This window comes from Entelurus aequoreus, linkage group LG23 (assembly GCF_033978785.1).
Source record: "Entelurus aequoreus isolate RoL-2023_Sb linkage group LG23, RoL_Eaeq_v1.1, whole genome shotgun sequence".
In the NCBI taxonomy this organism is placed as follows: domain Eukaryota; kingdom Metazoa; phylum Chordata; class Actinopteri; order Syngnathiformes; family Syngnathidae; genus Entelurus; species Entelurus aequoreus.
In genome coordinates, this window is record NC_084753.1 from 33,622,887 (window position 1) to 33,648,201 (window position 25,315).

General features: G+C 35.7%; 1 protein-coding gene across 3 annotated transcripts in view; it reads right to left on the reverse strand.

Moving 5' to 3' along the window:
* Positions 1-925: 925 nt before the first annotated feature.
* The window catches only part of LOC133641094 (phospholipase B1, membrane-associated-like), a 44,813-nt gene continuing 20,423 nt past the window's right edge, over positions 926-25,315 (reverse strand). For all 3 annotated transcript variants that reach the window (XM_062034952.1, XM_062034954.1, XM_062034953.1), the window contains 15 exons: positions 23,696-23,748; positions 23,544-23,622; positions 23,415-23,473; positions 11,827-11,894; positions 11,518-11,561; positions 8,619-8,739; positions 8,495-8,546; positions 8,333-8,413; positions 7,914-7,979; positions 7,761-7,852; positions 7,607-7,688; positions 5,799-5,900; positions 5,605-5,700; positions 3,909-3,980; positions 926-3,827 (listed from right to left, as the gene is read on the reverse strand). In XM_062034952.1, the coding sequence (XP_061890936.1) occupies positions 3,714-3,827; positions 3,909-3,980; positions 5,605-5,700; positions 5,799-5,900; positions 7,607-7,688; positions 7,761-7,852; positions 7,914-7,979; positions 8,333-8,413; positions 8,495-8,546; positions 8,619-8,739; positions 11,518-11,561; positions 11,827-11,894; positions 23,415-23,473; positions 23,544-23,622; positions 23,696-23,748 (1,181 nt within the window). In that variant the 3' untranslated portion in view covers positions 926-3,713. The remainder of the gene's footprint in view (positions 3,828-3,908; positions 3,981-5,604; positions 5,701-5,798; positions 5,901-7,606; positions 7,689-7,760; positions 7,853-7,913; positions 7,980-8,332; positions 8,414-8,494; positions 8,547-8,618; positions 8,740-11,517; positions 11,562-11,826; positions 11,895-23,414; positions 23,474-23,543; positions 23,623-23,695; positions 23,749-25,315) is intronic.

The window sequence follows — 25,315 nt, forward strand, 5'->3', positions numbered from 1 at the left end:
ATTCACATTATAATTGCTATTTGCAGTGGTGCTGACAAGTAGTCCGCAATGAGACTACTATAACAATAATAATAATATAGTTATAATAATAATGTCCATCAGATGGGGACATCTCTACGCTGCTGACCCGTCTCCACTCGGGATGGTTCCCGCTGGCCCCACCATGGACTGGACTTTCGCTGATGTGTTGGACTTTCACAATATTATGTCAGACCCACTCGACACCGAGGATGTCGTTGTGGCTTGTACAGCCCTTTGAGACACTAGTGATTTAGGGCTATATAAATAAACATTGATTGATTGATTGATAATGATGATAATAATAATAATAAGAAGAACAATAATAATAAAAACAATAACGATGATAATAAGAAGAAGAAGAACAATAATAATAAAAACAATAATAATAATAGTAATACTAAAAACAATAAAGATGATAATAATAATAATAAAATAACTGTATTAATAATAATAATTAAAATAATAATAAATCATAATAACTAAGATAATAATAACAATAACTATAATAATAAAAACAACAATAATAAGAACAACTAAGATTAAGATAATAATAATAATACAAATATAATATTGATAAGAATAATGATAAGAATAATAATAAAAATAATAATAATAAACAAACAATAATGATAATAATAATAACAATAACAGTAATAGTAAGAAATAATAATAATAATAATAATAATAACTACGATAATAATAACAATAAAAATAATAATAAAAACAACAATAATAAAAACAACTAAGATAATAATAATAATAATACTAATAATATAAATATAATAATGATAAGAATAATGATAAGAATAATAATGATAAAAACAATAATAAGAATAATAAAAACAATAACGATAATAATAATAATAATAATAACAAAAATGGTAATGATAATAATGATCATAATAATGATAATAATAATAAATAATAATAACTATGATAATAATTAAAAATAAATATAAATATAAAAACTACAATAATAATAACAACTAAGATAATAATAATAATAATAAAAATATAATGGAAATAATCATAATAATAATAATAACTAAGATAATATGACTACCTGCTACAAGAGCAGACTGAAGTGAAACAACATTGTAGTGTAATTCCCAGTGTTTGTATTATGAAAAGACATAAAACCAGCGATGAAAACTCATTTTCAGGAGGATGTCAGGACTTTCTCGGTTGTTTTGTCTGCTGTGAGCCATGCTGATGCTGCTTTAACGAGTCTGCTGAAAAGGAGGGCGGTGATGCTAGTGTCGATACTTTGAAGTGATCTACTTGACTTGCACACTTTTCAAGAGGATATTGAAAGATTTTAGGATGTGTGACTTTTCTTTGTTAATCATGGTCATTAACATCAGAATAAAAGTAAATAAAAACACACTAAATTTTTAAGCACTACATTTTTCTACACTAAACTTCTAAACTCTGAATTTTTTTTTACTGAATTTTTAAACCCTGAATTTTTTTTTACACAGAATTGTTCTACAATGAATTTTTGAACAATGAATTTTCATACACTGAATTTTTAAACACAAATTTTTTTAAACACAACATTTTTCTACACTGAATTGTTAAACCCAGAATTGTTCTACACTGAATTTTTAAACGCTGAATTTTTAAACAATTAATTTTTCTCCCCTGAATTTTTAAACACAGAATTGTTCTACACTGAATTTTTAAACAATTAATTTTTCGACATTGAATTTTTAAACACTACATTTTTCGACACTGAAGTTTTCTATACGGAATTTTTCTACACTGAATTTTTAAACCCCAAATTGCTCTACACAGAATTGTTCTACACTGAATTTTTAAGCGCTGAATTTTTAAACAATTAATTTTTTTTCTCTGAATTTTTAGACACAGAATTTTTCTACACTGAATTTTTAAACAATACATTTTTTGACACTGAATTTTTAAACAATGAATTTTTCGACACTGAATTTTTAAACACAAAATTTTTCTACACTGAATTTTTAAACAATGAATTTCTCGACACTGAATTTTTCTACCTTGAATTTTTCGACACTGAATTTTTAAACGCTAGATTTTTTGACACTGAATTTTTGTACACAGAATTTTTCTACACTGAATTTTTAAACCCAAAATTGCTCTTCACAGAATTGTTCTACACTGAATTTTTAAACAATTAGTTTTTTGACACAGAATTTTTCTACCTTGAATTTTTAAACACTACATTTTTCGACACTGAATTTTTAAACAATGATTTTTTTGACACTGAATTGTCCTACACTGAATTTTTAAACAATTAATTTTTCGACACTCAATTTTTCTAACTTGAATTTTTCGACACTGAATTTTTCTACACTAGATTTTTCCACACTGAATTTTTCGACATTGAATTTTTCTATACGGAATTGTTCTATACTGAATTTTTTAACTCTGAAATTTTCTAAACTGAATTTTTAAACCTAGAATTGTTCTACACAGAATTGTTCTACACTGAATTTTTAAACGCTGAATTTTTCAACAATAAATTTTTCTACCCTGAATTTTTAAACACTACATTCTTCTACACTAAATTTTTAAACACAACATTTTTTAAACACAACATTTTTCTACACTGAATTGTTAAACCCAGAAATTTTCTACATTGAATTTTCAAACAATAATTTTTTTGACACTGAATTTTTCTACACTGAATTTTTAAACAATTAATTTTTTGACACTGAATTTTTCTACCTTGAATTTTTCGACACTGAATTTTTAAACACTACATTTTTCGACACTGAATTTTTCTACACCGAATTTTTAAACAATGAGTTTTTTGACACTGAATTTTTCTACCTTGAATTTTTCGACACTGAATTTTTAAACACTACATTTTTCGTCACTTAATTTTTAAACACTAAATTTTTCGACACTGAATTTTTAAACTATGAATTTTTTGACACTGAATTTTTCTACACTGAATTTTTAAACAACACATTTTTTGACACTGAATTTTTCTACCTTGAATTTTTCGACACTGAATTTTTAAACACTAAATTTTTCGACACTGAATTTTTAAACAATGAATTTTTTGACACTGAATTTTTTCTACACTTAATTTTTAAACAATGAATTTTTTTACACTAAATTTTTCTACTTTTAATTTTTCTACACTGAATTTTTAAACCCAAAATTGCTCTACACAGAATTGTTCGACACTGAATTTTTCCAGAAAGAATTTTTCTACACTGAATTTTTAAACCCAGAATTGTTCTACACTGAATTTTTAAACCCAGAATTGTTCTACACTGAATTTTGAAACTGTGAAATTTTAAACAATTAATTTTTGTACCGTGAATTTTTAAACTCAGAATTTTTCTACACTGAATTTTTAAACACATAATTGTTCTACACTGAATTATCAAACAATTAATTTTTCGACACTGAATTTTTAAACACTGAATTTTCATACAATTAATTTTGAAACACGCATTTTGCCAACACATTTTTTTTCAATAAAATTGTCAGTATAATTCAATGCAAAAAAATTCAGTTCACAAACTCAGTGTCAAAAAACAGCTTTCGTAATAAAGCAATGCACCTCCACACCGTCCCTATGGTTAAGACACAAACAGGTGAAGATGTGTCATGGTGAGAATGAGATAGATTGCATAATAAAATGATGAGTAGTGTGTGCAAACATGCATGGATGCTATGAAAGGTGCAGGCTACAACTAGTAGAGAGGAAGAAAGAGGACACCAACAAACAAGAGTGTCGTCAGAGAAGATAGTTTGATTGTTGGAGAAGACGACTTGCTCTCTGGTCTGGTGTAAATGTAAGGATGCTCCTGAAAAACGTGATTGATTTATGTTACAAAAAAACGACTTTTCTGTCCATAAGCACACGCTAAATAAGTGTGTTGTTGTACCTTTGGTGGACAAATGAGTTTTGTTGGCTCAGAAAAGGTGTCGATCATCTCCTTTTCTCCTTCAGGCTGGAACTAGACAGACAAAAACATATTTTATTTTGAAGGCTCTTTCCGATGAACAGATCATTTCTACTTGCATGATTTCTGGTGGGAAAAGTGTTTTTAGCGTAGAGATTATTGTGTAATATACAAACCCCAAAACCAGTGAAGTTGGCACGTTGTGTAAATGGTAAATAAAAACAGAATACAATGATTTGCAAATCTTTTTCAACTTATATTCAATTGAATAGACTGCAAAGACAAGATACTTAACGTTCCAACTGGAAAACGTTGTTATTTTTTGCAAATATTAGCTCATTTGGAATGTGATGCCTGCGACATGTTTCAAAAAAGCTGGCACAAGTGGCAAAAAAGACTGAGAAAGTTGAGGAATGCTCATCAAACACTTATTTGGAACATCCCACAGGTGAACAGGCTAATTGGGAACAGGTGGGTGCCATGATTGGGTATAAAAGCAGCTTCCATGAAATGCTCAGTCATTCACAAACAAGGATGGGGCGAGGGTCACCACTTTGTCAACAAATGCGTGAGCAAATTGTCCAACAGTTTAAAAACAACATTTCTCAACCAGCTATTGCAAGGAATTTAGGGATTTCACCATCTACGGTCCGTAATATCCTCAAAAGGCTCAGCGAATCTAGAGAAATCACTGCACGTAACATTGAATGCCCGTGACCTTCGATCGCTCAGGCGGTACTGCATCAAAAAGTGACATCACGGTGTAAAAGATATCACCACATGATCTCAGGAACACTTCAGAAAACCACTGTCAGTAACTACAGTCCATTGCTACATCTGTAAGTGCAAGTTAAAACTCTACTGTGCAAAGCGAAAGCCATTTATCAACAACACCCAGAAACGCTGCCGGCTTCGCTGGGCCCGAGCTCATTCAAGATGGACTGATGCAATGTGGAAAAGTGTTCTGTGGTCGGACGAGTCCACATTTCATATTGTTTTTGGAAACTGTGGACGTCGTGTCCTCCGGAACAAAGAGGAAAATAACAATTCAGACTCTTATAGGCGCAAAGTTCAAAAGCCAGCATCTGTGATGGTAGTAATACAGTGGTAAAAATGCCCCTGTGCCAACTTTTTTGGAATGTGTTGCTGCCATTAAATTTTAAGTTAATGATTGTAGAGGTTGCCCTCTAGTGGGTTCTTCGGACCACCACACACTGCCAGGAGAGCCCGGAATTCAAGGTATAACACGGTTTTATTTTCATAAATAGCAATCGGCTTCGGCTTTCCAGCCCAATGTCTTTTCTTCCTGCGGCCGCTCATCAGCACCTCCAACTCCAACAACGTGTCTCGTTCCGGCTGCTGCTAATAAAGGCGACAGGTGATTAGATAACAAGGCCCACATAGGCCATCCACTCACCTGTCGCTGTCTTCGAGGCCGGTCCTTGCACAACCCGTTCCGCGGCAGGCCCGCAGGCCACGGCCCCCTCCACAATGATTATTTGCAAAAAAACATTACTTTCTCAGTTGGAACATTAAATATATTGTCTTTGCAGTCTATTCAATTGAATATAAGTTGAAAAGTATTTGCAAATCATTGTATTCTGTTTTTATTTACCATTTACACAACGTGCCAACTTTACTGGTTTTGGGTTTAGTAAAAGAAATCTTGAAAAGTCACCATGTTGTTCCACAGTCCCTTGGCCAGTTCCTCGTGTCCTTTGACGGTGAAGTGGAAACAGTCGGCCGTGAAGAAGCTGGAGTCCACAGTACCGTCCTCATGTTTTTACAACAAAAAAAACAAAAAAAAAAATCAAAATTCGTAATATGCTACAAAAAGTGTGTCGTGCTTGCCCATTTGTGTGTGCGTGTTACAGGAAGTCTGGGCGGTGCCGCCTTCGCCAAAAAAGGCTGCAGAACGACTGCGAAGTCCTTTTTGAAGAAACGGTTGCCGTCGAGAAGTTGTCGCAGTTTTCTCTGCAAACAAAACAACATCATGAGCTCACGTGACAAGTCCTTGTTCAGTCCAGACGCCACCGTGATGAATGAGTATGGATCGTTCATTATAAATCCAATATTTTCCTAGTTAAAGCGTAACAAAAAAACATGTTTACTACATGCTAAATACATTTTTCAATGTTACGAGAGCCTTCTCATCAATCTTTATGTAACCAGGATAAAAACTTGAACTTTAACCAATCTCTTTTGTGTCCTGGACAAGAGGAAGCGGCCCCAGCAATGAGTCAGCAGCAATAACAATTCTCTTTCACACACTCACTAATAAAGTGCAGCGATATAAATAAGAAACATCATTAACTAAAAACAATTGCAGATAAAGACTGAATTTCAAGTGTTTTGTTTTAAAAGAGCCTTGAATTGATCAAGTGTTACTACTAGTTCTTTAAACTCTATGAAGGTGCTGCAAGATATATATATATACAGTATATATATATATATATATATATATATATATACACACTACCGTTCAAAAGTTTGGGGTCACATTGAAATGTCCTTATTTTTGAAGGAAAAGCACTGTACTTTTCAATGAAGATAACTTTAAACTAGTCTTAACTTGAAAGAAATACACTCTATACATTGCTAATGTGGTAAATGACTATTCTAGCTGCAAATGTCTGGTTTTTGGTGCAATATCTACATAGGTGTATAGAGGCCCATTTCCAGCAACTATCACTCCAGTGTTCTAATGGTACAATGTGTTTGCTCATTGGCTCAGAAGGCTAATTGATGATTAGAAAACCCTTGTGCAATCATGCTCACACATCTGAAAACAGTTTAGCTCGTTACAGAAGCTACAAAACTGACCTTCCTTTGAGCAGATTGAGTTTCTGGAGCATCACATTTGTGGGGTCAATTAAATGGCCAGAAAAAGAGAACTTTCATCTGAAACTCGACAGTCTATTCTTGTTCTTAGAAATGAAGGCTATTCCACAAAATTGTTTGGGTGACCCCAAACTTTTGAACGGTAGTGTATATATATATATTTTTATATATAGAGATAAATATATACATACATATCCATAAATATATACGTATACAGTACATACACATACATATATACACATACTGTATACATATGTATATATATAAAAACATATATACATATACATACATACATATATACATGTATATATATATGCATATATATGCATATATACATATATGTATACATATTTATAAATATATATATATATGTATACATATATACACACACGTACACACACATATATACGTACACACACATATATATATACACATATATGGATATATATATATATATATACATATATCTATATACAGTATATGTATACACATTTTTATGTATATATACACACATATATACATACAAACATATATACACATTTATTTAATTCTGTCTCTGTTTGATTCTTTGCTTCTTGTCTTGTTTAATAGATGTCATCAGTGTTTGAACCTGACACTACAATTAAGTTGCACATTACAATCACACAGCTGGTGTGTAGTAAGTGAACCACGTACATTATAAACACTTTTTAGGCCGCGCTCCCCAAAATTCTTGTCAATCCCTTGCAAGCCCCCTTAATGAATGTTACTTATTAGTACTGTTTCATTAACATACCGTAAAAAGTGTGTTTTAGTGCCAATAAAAGTTAGCTCACGTGAGGACATCAAACACCACAAACCTGGAACTGCACGTTCACCTGGACCAGCTCCTCCAGCTCGGGCGAGTCTTCCTCGGGCTGAACGAGGCACGAGCAGAAGCGCCTGGGGTCACGTGATCGTACAAGCTTATAAAAAGAAGAAAAGTAGAGGAAAGAGGAGAAGAGAAGGAGTCACTTTTGAAGCTGGCAGCCCAGCGTCGGCTTGTGGACGTCTCTGAGAGGCTTCATGGGGAGGATCTGCACCACGTTCACGATGGTCCTCGGGATCTGAGGGGCAGGAAGGGGAGTGAATATGTTTTTTATTTACATTTGTTGCTGAAACGCTCACCTTGTCCATCATCATGTCGAGGGCTTCAGTCATGTAGTGGATGAAACTGTCAGCAGAGAACAGGGTCTGCGACACAAGAAGACCATGAGGGCTACTGAGAAGGTCCCAGAGAAGGTTCCAGAGAAGGTCCAAGAGAAGGTTCAAGAGAAGGTTCAAGAGAGGGTTCAAGAGAGGGTTCCAGAGAAGGTTCAAGAGAAGGTTCCAGAGAAGGTCCAAGAGAAGGTTCAAGAGAAGGTTCAAGAGAGGGTTCAAGAGAGGGTTCCAGAGAAGGTCCCAGAGAAGGTTCAAGAGAAGGTCCCAGAGAAGGTCCCAGAGAAGGTCCCAGAGAAGGTTCAAGAGAAGGTCCCAGAGAAGGTCCCAGAGAAGGTTCAAGAGAAGGTTCCAGAGAAGGTCCCAGAGAAGGTCCCAGAGAGGCCCACCTTGTTCTTGCAGTAATCACAGACGTCGTTCATGCCGATCAGCACGGTCACCACCTTCCAGTCTTGGTGGAAGCTCAGACCCTAAAAGAAAGCGGCTGTAATTTAAAGTAAACGACGACAATTCTGTATTTATTGTGCACTGGGTCGACCGATGAGACGTACTGGGTATGATTGGAAGGTTTTTATCATGTGACGGATCTGATCTGACACGTTCCTGCCAGACAACAGACAAAGGTGTCAATGGAAGGCACAAAGGGTTTTTGGAACAAAGGTGAGGGTGACTTGCAGCGTGTTGTGTCCCGTCACGGCAAAATTGAAGCCGGTCTGGTTGACGGTGACGGGCCGTCCGTGAAAGGTGGCACCCGGGGACGGACCCAGCAGCCCGGGGTTGAAGAGTTTGAAAATATCTGTGCACGACAAATTCGATGACAGATCGACACAATGCATGGCTTTTAAAGGCCTACTGAAATGACATTTTGTTATTCAAACGGGGATAGCAGATCCATTCTATGTGTCATACTTGATCATTTCGCGATATTGCCATATTTTTGCTGAAAGGATTTAGAAGAGAACATCGACGATAAAGTTCGCAACTTTTGGTCGCTGATTAAAAAAGCCTTGCCTGTACCGGAAGTAGCGTGACGTCACAGGTTGAAAGGCTCCTCACATTTCCCCATTGTTTACACCAGCAGCTAGAGCGATTCGGACCGAGAAAGCGACGATTACCCCATTAATTTGAGCCAGGATGAAAGATTCGTGGATGAGGATCGTGAGAGTGAAGGACTAGAGTGCAGTGCAGGACGCATCTTTTTTCGCTCTGACCGTAACTTAGGTACAAGCTGGCTCATTGGATTCCACACTCTCTCCTTTTTCTATTGTGGATCATGGATTTGTATTTTAAAGCACCTCGGTTTTTTTCCTAAAAAAAAACACAAAAAATAAATTGTTTAATATAATATTTGACTTTAATCTTGTAAAATTACATATTTTTCCAAAATCTTTTTTCTTAAAATATTTGTACACAAGTCTTGTAAATTAACTTTTAATATAATTTTTTTCACTAAATATTTCACTTTAATCCTGTAAAATGGTGTATTTTTTTCTTGGAGATTAAATTTTTTTTATTTGAAATATTCCGACATATTTTTAGCAAAATGACCATATTTTCTCACAACATTACTAACTTTTTTTTGTCAAAAAAAAAAGAAAAGGGGAATGTTTTTCATAAGATATTTGACTTTAATCTTGTAATATTACATAATTTTGTCTTGTTATTGTTCTCACAATATTGCAACTTTCCTTTTTTTTTTAAACTGTCTTTATTTTCAAAATATATTTGACTTTAATCAGGTAAAATGGCATATTTTTTTCTTAAAATATTTTTTTGTCACAATATTGCGTTTTCCTAAAAAAAAAAACACCAAATTGTTTAATATAATATTAAACTTTTGTCTCGTACATTTTTAAAAAAAATACTCCTTAAAAAATCTTGTACGACAACTTGTTCTCACAATATTGCAACGTTCTTTTAAAAAAAAAAGTATATTTTTTCAAAATATATTTGACTTTAATCAGGTAAAATGGCATATATATATATATATTTTTTAACTTTTTTCTTAAAATATTTTTTTGTCACAATATTGCGTTTTCCTAAAAAAACAAAACAAAACAAAACAAATTGTTTTCTATAATATTTGACTTTAATCTTGTAAAATTACATATTTTTCAAAAATCTTTTTTCTTAAAATATTTGTACACAAATCTTGTAAATTAACTTTTAAAATATTTTTTTTCACCAAATATTTCACTTTAATCTTGTAAAATGCCGTATTTTTTTCTTGGAAATTAAAAAATTATATTTTAAATATTCCGACATATTTCTTGCAAAATGACCATTTCTTTCTCACAATATTACTAACTTTTTTTTGTAAAAAAAAGAAAAGGGGGATGTTTTTCATAAGATATTTGACTTTAATCTTGTAATATTACATACTTTTGTCTTGTACATTTTTTTTAAAATACTCATAAAAAAATCTTGTACGACAACTTGTTCTCACAATATTGCAACTTTATTTAAAAAAAATAAATATATATATTTTTTTCAAAATATATTTGACTTTAATCAGGTAAAATGCCTTTAAAAAAAGTTTTTCTTAAAATATTGTTTTGTCACAATATTGCGTTTTCCAAAAAACCCCCAAAAAAAACAAAAAAAAAAAACAACAACAACAAATTGTTTAATATAATATTTGATTTCAATCTTGTAAAATTACATATTTTTCAAAAATATTTTTCTATAAATGTTTGTACACAAATCTTGTAAATTAACTTTTAAAATAATTTTTTTCACAATATATTTCACTTTAACCTATTAAAATGGCGTATTGTTTTCTTGTAAATTAAAAAATAATATTTTAAATATTCCGACATATTTCTTGTAAAATTACCATTTTTCCCCTCAGATTATTACTAACGTTTTTGTAAAAAAAAGAAGAAAAAAAAAGTTTGATGTTTTTTTAATAAGATATTTGACTTCAATCTTGTAATATTACATAATTTTGCTTTCTCAGAATACCCCTAAAGAATCTTGTTTAAACTTTGTAACTTTGTCTCACAATATTGCAACTTTCTTTCTAAAAAAATATATGACTTTATTGATTTGACTTTAATCGGGTAAAATGGCATGATTTTTTCTTTTAGAAAAACCTTATTTCTTAAAATATTTCTACACAATTCTTGTAAAACAGTTTTTTTCTCACAATATTGCGTTTTCCTAAAAAAAAAAAAAAAGAAAGAAAAAAAAGACCTTTTAAAATGTAATTTACTTTGATCCTGGAAAATGACAATTTGATCTTGTAAAATGTTAACTTTTACAAGAACATATGAATGTTTGTTTTATTCAGTTAGAAATGCTGCACTAGTCGCTCAGACTGCTAACATCTATGCTAGCTGCATGAGGATTTTTCATTTATTTAACAATAACAATTCCAAGCCAAATAAATACCTATGTTTTTTGACAATATATAAATCACTTAAAAAAACTTAAAGATAATTAATTTTGACATAAGTAAATGTGAATTACTTTGTTCATTGGTTAGGTAGTTAAAGTCCTTAAAGCTAACGAGAACATTTTAAGGGTAAAAGTATTAGTTTGGAAAAAAAAAAAAAAAAAAGAATAAACTTACTTGCCAATGTAATTACATTCTGGTAGGTTCCGTATCCCCCAATGCTGCAATGATAGAAAGAAAGAGAGGACAGCAACAACATATTTTATGAATGCTAGTTACTGCTAATAGAAGTAACGTAAGGGAAATGAAGCTTTAAGGACAATCAGGCAGGCAAAAAAACTAAATGTTTAGCTAAACTTAAAGTTGCCATGAAGGCCTTATCAAGTTGTCACTGCTATTATTATTGTAAAGGCAAAATTCCTGACATTAGATTTTAGCCGATTGTGTACCTAATGAAGTGTCCAGCGAGTGTGAGCAGTCGTTTACCTCCAAGACAATTGGCGAAATTCAAAAGGGATGGAGAGAATGGTGGAGCCGTTGGCACCAATAGCTGTCTGTCATTAAAAGAAAAAGGTGGTTACACAATGGCGCCACGCCAGTTTTCAATATGGTAAGGTATGTTTATGGTATGCTCTTTACCGTCATTGCACAAGTACAACGCAATTTCATTTTCCCCACAAAACCCGTTCAAGATCAGACAAACGTTGTGCAGTTAGACAGAACAGGGGCGGTGATGAATCGCCACTACAACGCTCCGTAAAAGGCGGGTAAAGAGTCCCAAGAGTCTGTCGTGTGTCCAGCAACAATTGACCGTTCCGACAGGACAGACGGGTTCCCCTCAACCCGAGATCTTGTCAGTCTTGTTGAGAGGACAGTTGATCACTTCCATTGTTTAGATTTTGGCGAGCGGTGCAAAAAGAGGCAATAAGAAAGTTAAACAAAACATGAGAGACAAGAAGCAAGAAAGGCAGACACGGATAGGGGAGGGAGTGTGACCGCTTTTGCCAAGAGCCAAGAGAGAGAGAGAAAAATATACATACATATATATATATATATATATATATATATATATATATATATATATATATATATATATATATATATATATATATATATATATATATATATATATATACATATATATACATATATATACATACATACATACATATATATATATATACATATATATATATACATATATATACATACATACATATATATATATATATACAGGTAAAAGCCAGTAAATTAGAATATTTTGAAAAACTTGATTTATTTAAGTAATTGCATTCAAAAGGTGTAACTTGTACATTATATTTATTCATTGCACACAGACTGATGCATTCAAATGTTTATTTCATTTAATTTTGATGATTTGAAGTGGCAACAAATGAAAATCCAAAATTCCGTGTGTCACAAAATTAGAATATTACTTAAGGCTAATACAAAAAAGGGATTTTTAGAAATGTTGGCCAACTGAAAAGTATGAAAATGAAAAATATGAGCATGTACAATACTCAATACTTGGTTGGAGCTCCTTTTGCCTCAATTACTGCGTTAATGCGGCGTGGCATGGAGTCGATGAGTTTCTGGCACTGCTCAGGTGTTATGAGAGCCCGGGTTGCTCTGATAGTGGCCTTCAACTCTTCTGCGTTTTTGGGTCTGGCATTCTGCATCTTCCTTTTCACAATACCCCACAGATTTTCTATGGGGCTAAGGTCAGGGGAGTTGGCGGGCCAATTTAGAACAGAAATACCATGGTCCGTAAACCAGGCACGGGTGGATTTTGCGCTGTGTGCAGGCGCCAAGTCCTGTTGGAACTTGAAATCTCCATCTCCATAGAGCAGGTCAGCAGCAGGAAGCATGAAGTGCTCTAAAACTTGCTGGTAGACGGCTGCGTTGACCCTGGAAAAAAAGAGCTGGACTGCTGCTGAGTGGTCCAAAGTCATGTTTTCTGACGAAAGCAAATTTTGCATTTCCTTTGGAAATCGAGGTCCCAGAGTCTGGAGGAAGACAGGAGAGGCACAGGATCCACGTTGCCTGAAGTCTAGTGTAAAGTTTCCACCATCAGTGATGGTTTGGGGTGCCATGTCATCTGCTGGTGTCGGTCCACTCTGTTTCCTGAGATCCAGGGTCAACGCAGCCGTCTACCAGCAAGTTTTAGAGCACTTCATGCTTCCTGCTGCTGACCTGTTCTATGGAGATGGAGATTTCAAGTTCCAACAGGACTTGGCGCCTGCACACAGCGCAAAATCCACCCGTGCCTGGTTTACGGACCATGGTATTTCTGTTCTAAATTGGCCCGCCAACTCCCCTGACCTTAGCCCCATAGAAAATCTGTGGGGTATTGTGAAAAGGAAGATGCAGAATGCCAGACCCAAAAACGCAGAAGAGTTGAAGGCCACTATCAGAGCAACCTGGGCTCTCATAACACCTGAGCAGTGCCAGAAACTCATCGACTCCATGCCACGCCGCATTAACGCAGTAATTGAGGCAAAAGGAGCTCCAACCAAGTATTGAGTATTGTACATGCTCATATTTTTCATTTTCATACTTTTCAGTTGGCCAACATTTCTAAAAATCCCTTTTTTGTATTAGCCTTAAGTAATATTCTAATTTTGTGACACACGGAATTTTGGATTTTCATTTGTTGCCACTTCAAATCATCAAAATTAAATGAAATAAACATTTGAATGCATCAGTCTGTGTGCAATGAATAAATATAATGTACAAGTTACACCTTTTGAATGCAATTACTGAAATAAATCAAGTTTTTCAAAATATTCGTATATATATACATATATATATACATATATATATATATATATATATATATATATATATATATATATATGTATATATATATATATATATATATATATATATATATATATATATATATATATACATATATATATATATATTCATATACAGTCGTGGTCAAAAGTTTACATACACTTGTAAAGAACATAATGTCATGGTTGTCTTGAGTTTCCAATCATTTCTACAACTCTTATTTATTTGTGATAGAGTGATTGGAGCACATACTTGTTGGTCACAAAAAACATTCATCAAGTTTGGTTCTTTTATGAATTTATTATGGGTCTACTGAAAATGTGAGCAAATGTGCTGGGTCAAAAGTATACATACAGCAATGTTAATATTTGGTTGCATGTCCCTTGACAAGTTTCACTGCAATAAGGCGCTTTTGGTAGCCATCCACAAGCTTCTGCTTGTATTTTTGATCACTCCTCTTGACAAAATTGGTGCAGTTCAGCTAAATGTGTTGGTTTTCTGACATGGACTTGTTTCTTCAGCATTGTCCACACGTTTAAGTCAGGACTTTGGGAAGGCCTGTTAGGCTTGACCAGAGCTGTTGAACCAAATGTACCAGGGACCCTCAAGGACAAAGTCAACGGAGGCAGTAATAAAGTATAACAGAGTTTAATGAAACTTTACGGAGGAGCGGAGGGATCCCGGGGAGGCGGCGAGGCGTGGGAGACACTGGGTTTGTGGAGGAGGGAGCCTGGAATGAAGCAGAAAGCAGAATCAGCATGGAACAAACGAGCACCAAGTTCTCCTATAACTAACTCACAGAATACTACTAGATAACTGTAATTCTAAATGCTGTCTATACTGACCACAGGAGTCAACGTTCAAGCGTCGGACGCCGGCTCTCAGCGGTTTATGTAGGCTGCTCTCTGATGGCTGGGATGTGGAGCAGCTGGGCTGATTGGAACCAGCCACACCTGTGCTGGCTGCAGCAGGCTGAGAGAGACGCCCGGCCCTTGCCCTTAGATGGCGTGCAGGGGAGGGACCAGGAACGTGTGACACAACAAGGCCATTCTAAAACCTTCATTCTAGCCTGATTTAGCCATTCCTTTACCACTTTTGACGTGTGTTTGGGGTCATTGTCCTGTTGGAACACCCAACTGCGCCCAGGACCCAACCTCCGGGTGTCACGACGTGGTTCGCGCAGCTTACTGCGGGGTCGTTCTCCCAGGAAGACAGACGGACTACTCCGGACAAGGCGTTCAGGTAAAAACATGATTTAATTATCAAAATTCAAAAGGGTACAAAAACAGAAAACAAGGCGAAGGCACAACGTGCTGATCGCACTTGGAGCTAAAGCAAATACTTAGCATAGACTATGGCAAGGAAAACTTACTAGCTGTGGCATGAACAAACAAATCTTACGTGGACCAGGCATGAAGCGAACAATGACGCCAGGTCGACTGACCGGCAAAGGCAGGCTTAAATAATGCGTCTGATTAGTGCTCGGGCAGCAGGTGAGCGGGCGAACACTAATCAGAGGCAGGTGGAAATATAAAGTAACCATGGTAACTAAAACAAACAAGGGTGCACAAAAAACAGGAACTATGGAGTCCAAAACTAACAGAACATAACAAAACATGATCCGGAATACGGATCATGACACCGGGCTGATGATTTTAGGTTGTCCTGAAGAATTTGGAGGTAATCCTCCCTTTTTCATTGTCCCATTTACTCTCTGTAAAGCACCACTTCCATTGGCAGCAAAGCAGGCCCAGAGCATAATACTACCACCACCATGCTTGACTGTAGTTATGGTGTTCATGGGATTAAAGGCCTCACCTTTTCTCCTCCAAACATATTGCTGGGTATTGTGGCCAAACAGCTCAATTTTGGTTTCATCTTTGTTTACAGAGAGTAAATGGGACATCGAAAAAGGAGGATTCCCTCCAAATTCTTCAGGACAACCTAAAATCATCAGCCCGGAGGTTGGGTCTTGGGCGCAGTTGGGTGTTTAAACAGGACAATGACCCCAAACACGCGTCAAAAGTGGTAAAGGAATGGCTAAATGCCCAGGGTGAGTGGAGTGTGTGGATGTTGGAACGGTTCAAATCGGTGTGAAATGTGGGAATTGTTGAACTTCGAAAACCCCCATTAATTTCAAGAGGAATTTCCTGCAAACTTCGGGAAAATGGGTATCTTTTGTGAAATATGTGACATAACACAATTGCCATAAGTGAACTACCGTACTTTTTGGAGTATAAGTCGCACCGGAGTATAAGTCGCACCTGCCGAAAATGCATAATAAAGAAGGAAAAAAACATATATAAGTCGCACTGGAGCCCGGCAAAACTATAAAAAAAACTGCGACTTATAGTCCGAAAAATACGGTAAGTGGATCGGCGTTGGAATTTTGGGAATCGGTCTAAAAATGTAAGCGTAGTGACAATTTTTTAAAAAAAAAGAATAGGTGTTACGGAAAATGGGAATTACCAGGAAAAACGAGGAATTTCCTGCCTTCAAAAAATATATAGCTTCAATTTCCAGACTAAGACAAATGTTCTGATGGTAGAACAGTTGAAATCCGATGACAAATGTGAGAGAAGTAGTCAAAAGAAAAACACAACCGTGGGAATTCCTGGTAATCGGGGAACATTTTGACGTGGGAAACATGATGGCTTGAATTTCCAGGGTGAGTGGAGTGTGTGGATGGTAGAATGGTTGGAATCAGTGTGAAATGTGGGAATTGTTTAACTTAGAAAACCCCCATTAATTTCAAGAGGAATTTCCTGCAAAATTCGGGAAAATGGGTATTTTTTGCAAAAATGGGTTAACAAATAGTAAATCGGACATCGAAAAAGGAGGATTCCCTCCAAATTCTTCAGGACAACCTAAAGTCCTCAGCCCGGAGGTTGGGTCTTGGGCGTAGTTGGGTGTTCCAACAGGACAATGACCCCAAACACACGTCAAAAGTGGTAAAGGAATGGCTAAATGCCCAGGGTGAGTGGAGTGTGTGGATGTTGGAACGGTTCAAATCGGGGTGAAATGTGGGAATTGTTGAACTTAGAAAACCCCCATTAATTTCAAGAGGAATTTCCTGAAAATTTCGGGAAAATTTGTATTTTTTTGTGAAATATGTGACAAAACAAAATTGCCAGGAGTGAACTAAGTGGATCGGCGTTGGAATTTTGGGAATCGGTCTAAAAATGTGAGAGTAGTGACAATTTTTTAAAAAAAGAATAGGTGTTACGGAAAATGGGAATTACCAGGAAAACCGAGGAATTTCCTGCCTTCAAAAAATAGATAGCTTGAATTTTCAGACTAAGACGAATGTTCTGATGGTAAAATGTGAGAGAAGTAGTCAAAAGAAAAACACAACCGTGGGAATTCCTGGTAATCGGGGAACACCTTGACGTGGGAAGCATGATGGCTTGAATTTCCAGGGTGAGTGGAGTGTGTGGATGGTAGAATGGTTCGAATCGGTGTGAAATGTGGGAATTGTCTAACTTAGAAAACCCCCATTAATTTCAAGAGGAATTTCCTGCAAATTTCGGGAAAATGGGTATTTTTTGTAAAAATTTGTTTACAGATAGTAAATGGGACATCGAAAAAGGAGGATTCCCTCCAAATTCTTCAGGACAACCTAAAATCATCAGCCCGGAGGTTGGGTCTTGGGCGTAGTTGGGTGTTCCAACAGGACAATGACCCCAAACACATGTCAAAAGTGGTAAAGGAATGGCTAAATGCCCAGGGTGAGTGGAGTGTGTGGATGTTGGAACGGTTCAAATCGGGGTGAAATGTGGGAATTGTTGAACTTAGAAAACCCCCATTAATTTCAAGAGGAATTTCCTGCAAATTTCGGGAAAATTTGTATTTTTTTGTGAAATATGTGACAAAACAAAATTGCCAGGAGTGAACTAAGTGGATCGGCGTTGGAATTTTGGGAATCGGTCTAAAAATGTGAGCGTAGTGACAATTTTTTAAAAAAAGAATAGGTGTTACGGAAAATGGGAATTACCAGGAAAACCGAGGAATTTCCTGCCTTCAAAAAATAGATAGCTTGAATTTCCAGACTAAGACGAATGTTCTGATGGTAGAACAGTTGAAATCCGATGACAAATGTGAGAGAAGTAGTCAAAAGAAAAACACAACCGTGGGAATTCCTGGTAATCGGGGAACATTTTGACGTGGGAAACATGATGGCTTGAATTTCCAGGGTGAGTGGAGTGTGTGGATGGTAGATTGGTTGGAATCGGTGTGAAATGTGGGAATTGTTTAACTTAGAAAACCCCCATTAATTTCAAGAGGAATTTCCTGCAAAATTCGGGAAAATGGGTATTTTTTGCAAAAATGTGTTAACAAATAGTAAATCGGACATCGAAAAAGGAGGATTCCCTCCAAATTCTTCAGGACAACCTAAAGTCCTCTGCCCGGAGGTTGGGTGTTGGGCGTATTGGGTGTTCCAACAGGACAATGACCCCAAACACACGTCAAAAGTGGCAAAGGAATGGCTAAATGCCCAGGGTGAGTGGAGTGTGTGGATGTTGGAACGGTTCAAATCGGGGTGAAATGTGGGAATTGTTGAGCTTAGAAAACCCCCATTAATTTCAAGAGGAATTTCCTGCAAATTTCGGGAAAATGGGTATTTTTTGTGAAATATGTGACATAACACAATTGCCATAAGTGAACTACCGTACTTTTTGGAGTATAAGTCGCACCGGAGTATAAGTCGCACCTGCCGAAAATGCATAATAAAGAAGGAAAAAAACATATATAAGTCGCACTGGAGCCCGGCAAAACTATGAAAAAAACTGCGACTTATAGTCCGAAAAATACGGTAAGTGGATCGGCGTTGGAATTTTGGGAATCGGTCTAAAAATGTGAGCGTAGTGACAATTTAAAAAAAAAAAGAATAGGTGTTACGGAAAATGGGAATTACCAGGAAAACCGAGGAATTTCCTGCCTTCAAAAAATATATAGCTTGAATTTCCAGACTAAGACGAATGTTCTGATGGTAGAACAGTTGAAATCCGATGACAAATGTGAGAGAAGTAGTCAAGAGAAAAACACAACCGTGGGAATTCCTGGTAATCGGGAACATTTTGACGTGGGAAACATGATGGCTTGAATTTCCAGGGTGAGTGGAGTGTGTGGATGGTAGAATGGTTGGAATCAGTGTGAAATGTGGGAATTGTTTAACTTAGAAAACCCCCATTAATTTCAAGAGGAATTTCCTGCAAATTTCGGGAAAATGGGTATTTTTTGTAAAGATTTGTTTACAGATAGTAAATCGGACATCAAAAAAGGAGGATTCCCTCCAAATTCTTCAGGACAACCTAAAGTCATCAGCCCGGAGGTTGGGTCTTGGGCGCAGTTGGGTGTTCCAACAGGACAATGACCCCAAACACACGTCAAAAGTGGTAAAGGAATGGCTAAATGCCCAGGGTGAGTGGAGTGTGTGGATGTTGGAACGGTTCAAATCGGGGTGAAATGTGGGAATTGTTGAACTTAGAAAACCCCCATTAATTTCAAGAGGAATTTCCTGCAAATTTCGGGAAAATTTGTATTTTTTTGTGAAATATGTGACAAAACAAAATTGCCAGGAGTGAACTAAGTGGATCGGCGTTGGAATTTTGGGAATCGGTCTAAAAATGTGAGCGTAGTGACAATTTTTTAAAAAAAAGAATAGGTGTTACGGAAAATGGGAATTACCAGGAAAACCGAGGAATTTCCTGCCTTCAAAAAATAGATAGCTTGAATTTCCAGACTAAGACGAATGTTCTGATGGTAGAACAGTTGAAATCCGATGACAAATGTGAGAGAAGTAGTCAAAAGAAAAACACAACCGCGGGAATTCCTGGTAATCGGGGAACATTTTGACGTGGGAAGCATGATGGCTTGAATTTCCAGGGTGAGTGGAGTGTGTGGATGGTAGAATGGTTCGAATCGGTGTGAAATGTGGGAATTGTTTAACTTATTAAACCCCCATTAATTTCAAGAGGAATTTCCTGCAAATTTCGGGAAAATGGGTATTTTTTTGTGAAATATGTGACAAAACAAAATTGCCATGAGTGAACTAAGTGGATCGGCGTTGGAATTTTGGGAATCGGTCTAAAAATGTAAGTGTAGTGACAAGTTTTTTAAAAAGAATAGGTGTTACGGAAAATGGGAATTACCAGGAAAACCGAGGAATTTCCTGCCTTCAAAAAATAGATAGCTTGAATTTTCCGACCAAGACGAATGTTCTGATGGTAAAATGTGAGAGAAGTAGTCAAAAGAAAAACACAACCGTGGGAATTCCTGGTAATCGGGGAACACCTTGACGTGGGAAGCATGATGGCTTGAATTTCCAGGGTGAGTGGAGTGTGTGGATGGTAGAATGGTTCGAATCGGTGTGAAATGTGGGAATTGTTGAACTTAGAAAACCCCCATTAATTTCAAGAGGAATTTCCTGCAAATTTCGGGAAAATTTGTATTTTTTTGTGAAATATGTGACATAACACAATTGCCAGGAGTGAACTGAGTGGATCGGCGTTGGAATTTTGGGAATCGGTCTAAAAATGTGAGCGTAGTGACAATTTTTAAAAAAAAGAATAGGTGTTACGGAAAATGGGAATTACCAGGAAAACCGATGAATTTCCTGCCTTCAAAAAATAGATAGCTTGAATTTCCAGACTAAGACGAATGTTCTGATGGTAAAATGTGAGAGAAGTAGTCAAAAGAAAAACACAACCGTGGGAATTCCTGGTAATCGGGGAACATTTTGACGTGGGAAGCATGATGGCTTGAATTTCCAGGGTGAGTGGAGTGTGTGGATGGTAGAATGGTTCGAATCGGTGTGAAATGTGGGAATTGTTGAACTTAGAAAACCCCCATTAATTTCAAGAGGAATTTCCTGCAAATTTCGGGAAAATGGGTTTTTTTTGTAAAGATTTGTTTACAGATAGTAAATCGGACATCGAAAAAGGAGGATTTCCTCCAAATTCTTCAGGACAACCTAAAGTCATCAGCCCGGAGGTTGGGTCTTGGGCGTAGTTGGGTGTTCCAACAGGACAATGACCACAAACACACGTCAAAAGTGGTAAAGGAATGGCTAAATGCCCAGGGTGAGTGGAGTGTGTGGATGTTGGAACGGTTCAAATCGGGGTGAAATGTGGGAATTGTTGAACTTAGAAAACCCCCATTAATTTCAAGAGGAATTTCCTGCAAATTTCGGGAAAATTTGTATTTTTTTGTGAAATATGTGACAAAACAAAATTGCCATGAGTGAACTAAGTGGATCGGCGTTGGAATTTTGGGAATCGGTCTAAAAATGTGAGAGTAGTGACAATTTAAAAAAAAAAGAATAGGTGTTACGGAAAATGGGAATTACCAGGAAAACCGAGGAATTTCCTGCCTTCAAAAAATAGATAGTTTGAATTTCCAGACTAAGACGAATGTTCTGATGGTAAAATGTGAGAGAAGTAGTCAAAAGAAAAACACAACCGTGGGAATTCCTGGTAATCGGGGAACACCTTGATGTGGGAAGCATGATGGCTTGAATTTCCAGGGTGAGTGGAGTGTGTGGATGGTAGAATGGTTCGAATCGGTGTGAAATGTGGGAATTGTTGAACTTAGAAAACCCCCATTAATTTCAAGAGGAATTTCCTGCAAATTTCGGGAAAATGGGTATTTTTTGTAAAAATTTGTTTACAGATAGTAAATGGGACATCGAAAAAGGAGGATTCCCTCCAAATTCTTCAGGACAACCTAAAGTCATCAGCCCGGAGGTTGGGTCTTGGGCGCAGTTGGGTGTTCCAACAGGACAATGACCACAAACACACGTCAAAAGTGGTAAAGGAATGGCTAAATGCCCAGGGTGAGTGGAGTGTTTGGATGTTGGAACGGTTCAAATCGGGGTGAAATGTGGGAATTGTTGAACTTAGAAAACCCCCATTAATTTCAAGAGGAATTTCCTGCAAATTTCGGGAAAATGGGTATCTTTTGTGAAATATGTGACATAACACAATTGCCATAAGTGAACTACCGTACTTTTTGGAGTATAAGTCGCACCGGAGTATAAGTCGCACCTGCCGAAAATGCATAATAAAGAAGGAAAAAAACATATATAAGTCGCACTGGAGCCCGGCAAAACTATGAAAAAAACTGCGACTTATAGTCTGAAAAATACGGTAAGTGGATCGGCGTTGGAATTTTGGGAATCGGTCTAAAAATGTGAGCGTAGTGACAATTTAAAAAAAAAAAAGAATAGGTGTTACAGAAAATGGGAATTACCAGGAAAACCGAGGAATTTCCTGCCTTCAAAAAATAGATAGCTTGAATTTCCAGACTAAGACGAATGTTCTGATGGTAGAACAGTTGAAATCCGATGACAAATGTGAGAGAAGTAGTCAAAAGAAAAACACAACCGTTGGAATTCCTGGTAATCGGGGAACATTTTGACGTGGGAAGCATGATGGCTTGAATTTCCAGGGTGAGTGGAGTGTGTGTATGGTAGAATGGTTGGAATCGGTGTGAAATGTGGGAATTGTTTAACTTAGAAAACCCCCATTAATTTCAAGAGGAATTTCCTGCAAATTTCGGGAAAATGGGTATTTTTTGTAAAAATTTGTTTACAGATAGTAAATCGGACATCGAAAAAGGAGGATTCCCTCCAAATTCTTCAGGACAACCTAAAGTCCTCAGCCCGGAGGTTGGGTCTTGGGCGCAGTTGGGTGTTCCAACAGGACAATGACCCCAAACACACGTCAAAAGTGGTAAAGGAATGGCTAAATCAGGCTAGAATGAAGGTTTTAGAATGGCCTTCCAAAAGTCCTGACTTAAACGTGTGGACAATGCTGAAGAAACAAGTCCATGTCAGAAAACCAACAAATTTAGCTGAACTGCACCAATTTTGTCAAGAGGAGTGGTCAAAAATTCAAGCAGAAGCTTGTGGATGGCTACCAAAAGTGCCTTATTGCAGTGAAACATGCAACCAAATATTAACATTGCTGTATGTATACTTTTGACCCAGCACATTTGCTCACATTTTCAGTAGATCCATAATAAATTCATAAAAGAACCAAACTTCATGAATGTTTTTTGTGACCAACAAGTATGTGCTCCAATCACTCTATCACAAAAAAATAAAGAGTTGTAGAAATGATTGGAAACGCAAGACAGCCATGACATTATGTTCTTTACAAGTGTATGTAAACTTTTGACCACGACTGTATAGAATATAATAGAATAGAATAGAATAGAAAGTACTATTGGGGGAAATTCAGCATACATAGTATATACAGTATAGTGTTATTCACCGTCAAGGAGTCTCCCAGCGCGGCGATGACTTTGACGTCTGCAGCTTTCACACGCTCGACTACAACAGAGCAGAAAAAACGCGTTGCAATGATTTCATGAGGTCATGACATGAGAGTAGTGGCGGTGACCTGAGGTTGGGATGCTTGGAGAGGGACTCATGTCGGGACACTGGAGCAGAGGATGAAGACGAGCGTGGAGGAAATCCTCCTGCAAGGTGAACCTCATGATTGACTGTCCGACACTCTCTTCAGATGCATTTTGGGTGTAGAGCAACACTTGCCTGTAGGGGGCGCTGCTTGACCTGCTGCAGGGCCTCTCCTGCTACTGCGCAGCCTGCCAACAACAACACAATACGTGCGGTAAATCCACACATGAACTCCAAGTGAAGAGAAAGTCACCTACATTCCACGCGGCGTGTGCTGAAAGTGAGGACCGCAGCGCAGAGTGCAAACAGCGCACACGACGACATAGTGCTCTGCTAAAGTGACAAATGACCGTGTGGTAAAGAATTATTATCACTGCGCCAAAGACTACTGATTAGCGTGACCTTTGCCCTCTGCAGTAAGCGGCGCCATTCAGTTATTAATACTCCATTCAAGATACACTTATTAACAATATACATATATATTAATGCCCTTCATCTTACAAAATGACTTTTTCAATCAAATCACTGTTAAGTTGGAATATAATTATCTATATTTCTAAAAAGATATTTCAAAGTTTCCACCATGAAAAAAAAAAAACCTTCTGAACTATTGATTTGATTTGTTATTAAAATAATCTGATAACAATTGATCATAAAATTTACATGTAAAAACTAGTTGTTTTTTTAAAATTATATATATATATTTTTTAATTTTGGCTGGCCAATACGGAAATACAAAAATAGCTGTTTGAGCAGCTCACGTTCTTCTGCATAACGTCCCTTTCTACAAATAAACGCATAAATAAAGAAACATGCTTTTATTACACTATTTTTATGCATTTTAACTGTGTTTTGTGTATAGAGTTTTTAGTATTTGTGATTTTAATCATTTATAATATTTTTTAATCTTCCACGGTTTTTTTGCACTATTTTATTTATTTTAACTGTGTTTTATGTATATAATGTTTAGTATTTATTGTGATTTTTATTCTTTTTAATATTTTTTAATCTTACACACTTTTTTTGCACTATTTTTATGCATTTTAACTGTGTTTTATGTATAGAGTTTTTAGTATTTGTGATTTTAATCATTTATAATATTTTTTAATCTTCTACGTTTTTTTTGCACTATTTTATTTATTTTAACTGTGTTTTATGTATATGTTTAGCATTTATTGTGATTTTTATTCTTTTTAATATTTTTTAATCTTACACTTTTTTTGCACTATTTTTATGCATTTTAACTGTGTTTTATGTATAGTTTTTAGTATTTGTGATTTTAATCATTTATAATATTTTTTTAATCTTTTACTTTTTTTGCACTATTTTATGCATATTAACTGTGTCTTATGTATATAATGTTTAGTATTTATTGTGATTTTTATTCTTTTTAATATTTCTTAATCTTACATGCTTTTATTACACTATTTTTATGCATTTTAACTGTGTTTTGTGTATAGAGTTTTTAGTATTTGTGATTTTAATCATTTATAATATTTTTTAATCTTCTACGCTTTTTTTGCACTATTTTATTTATTTTAACTGTGTTTTATGTATATAATGTTTAGTATTTATTGTGATTTTTATTCTTTTTAATATTTTTTAATCTTACATGCTTTTTTTACACTATTTTTATGCATTTTAACTGTGTTTTGTGTATAGAGTTTTTAGTATTTGTGATTTTAATCATGTATAATATTTTTTAATCTTCTACGGTTTTTTTGCACTATTTTATTTATTTTAACTGTGTTTTAT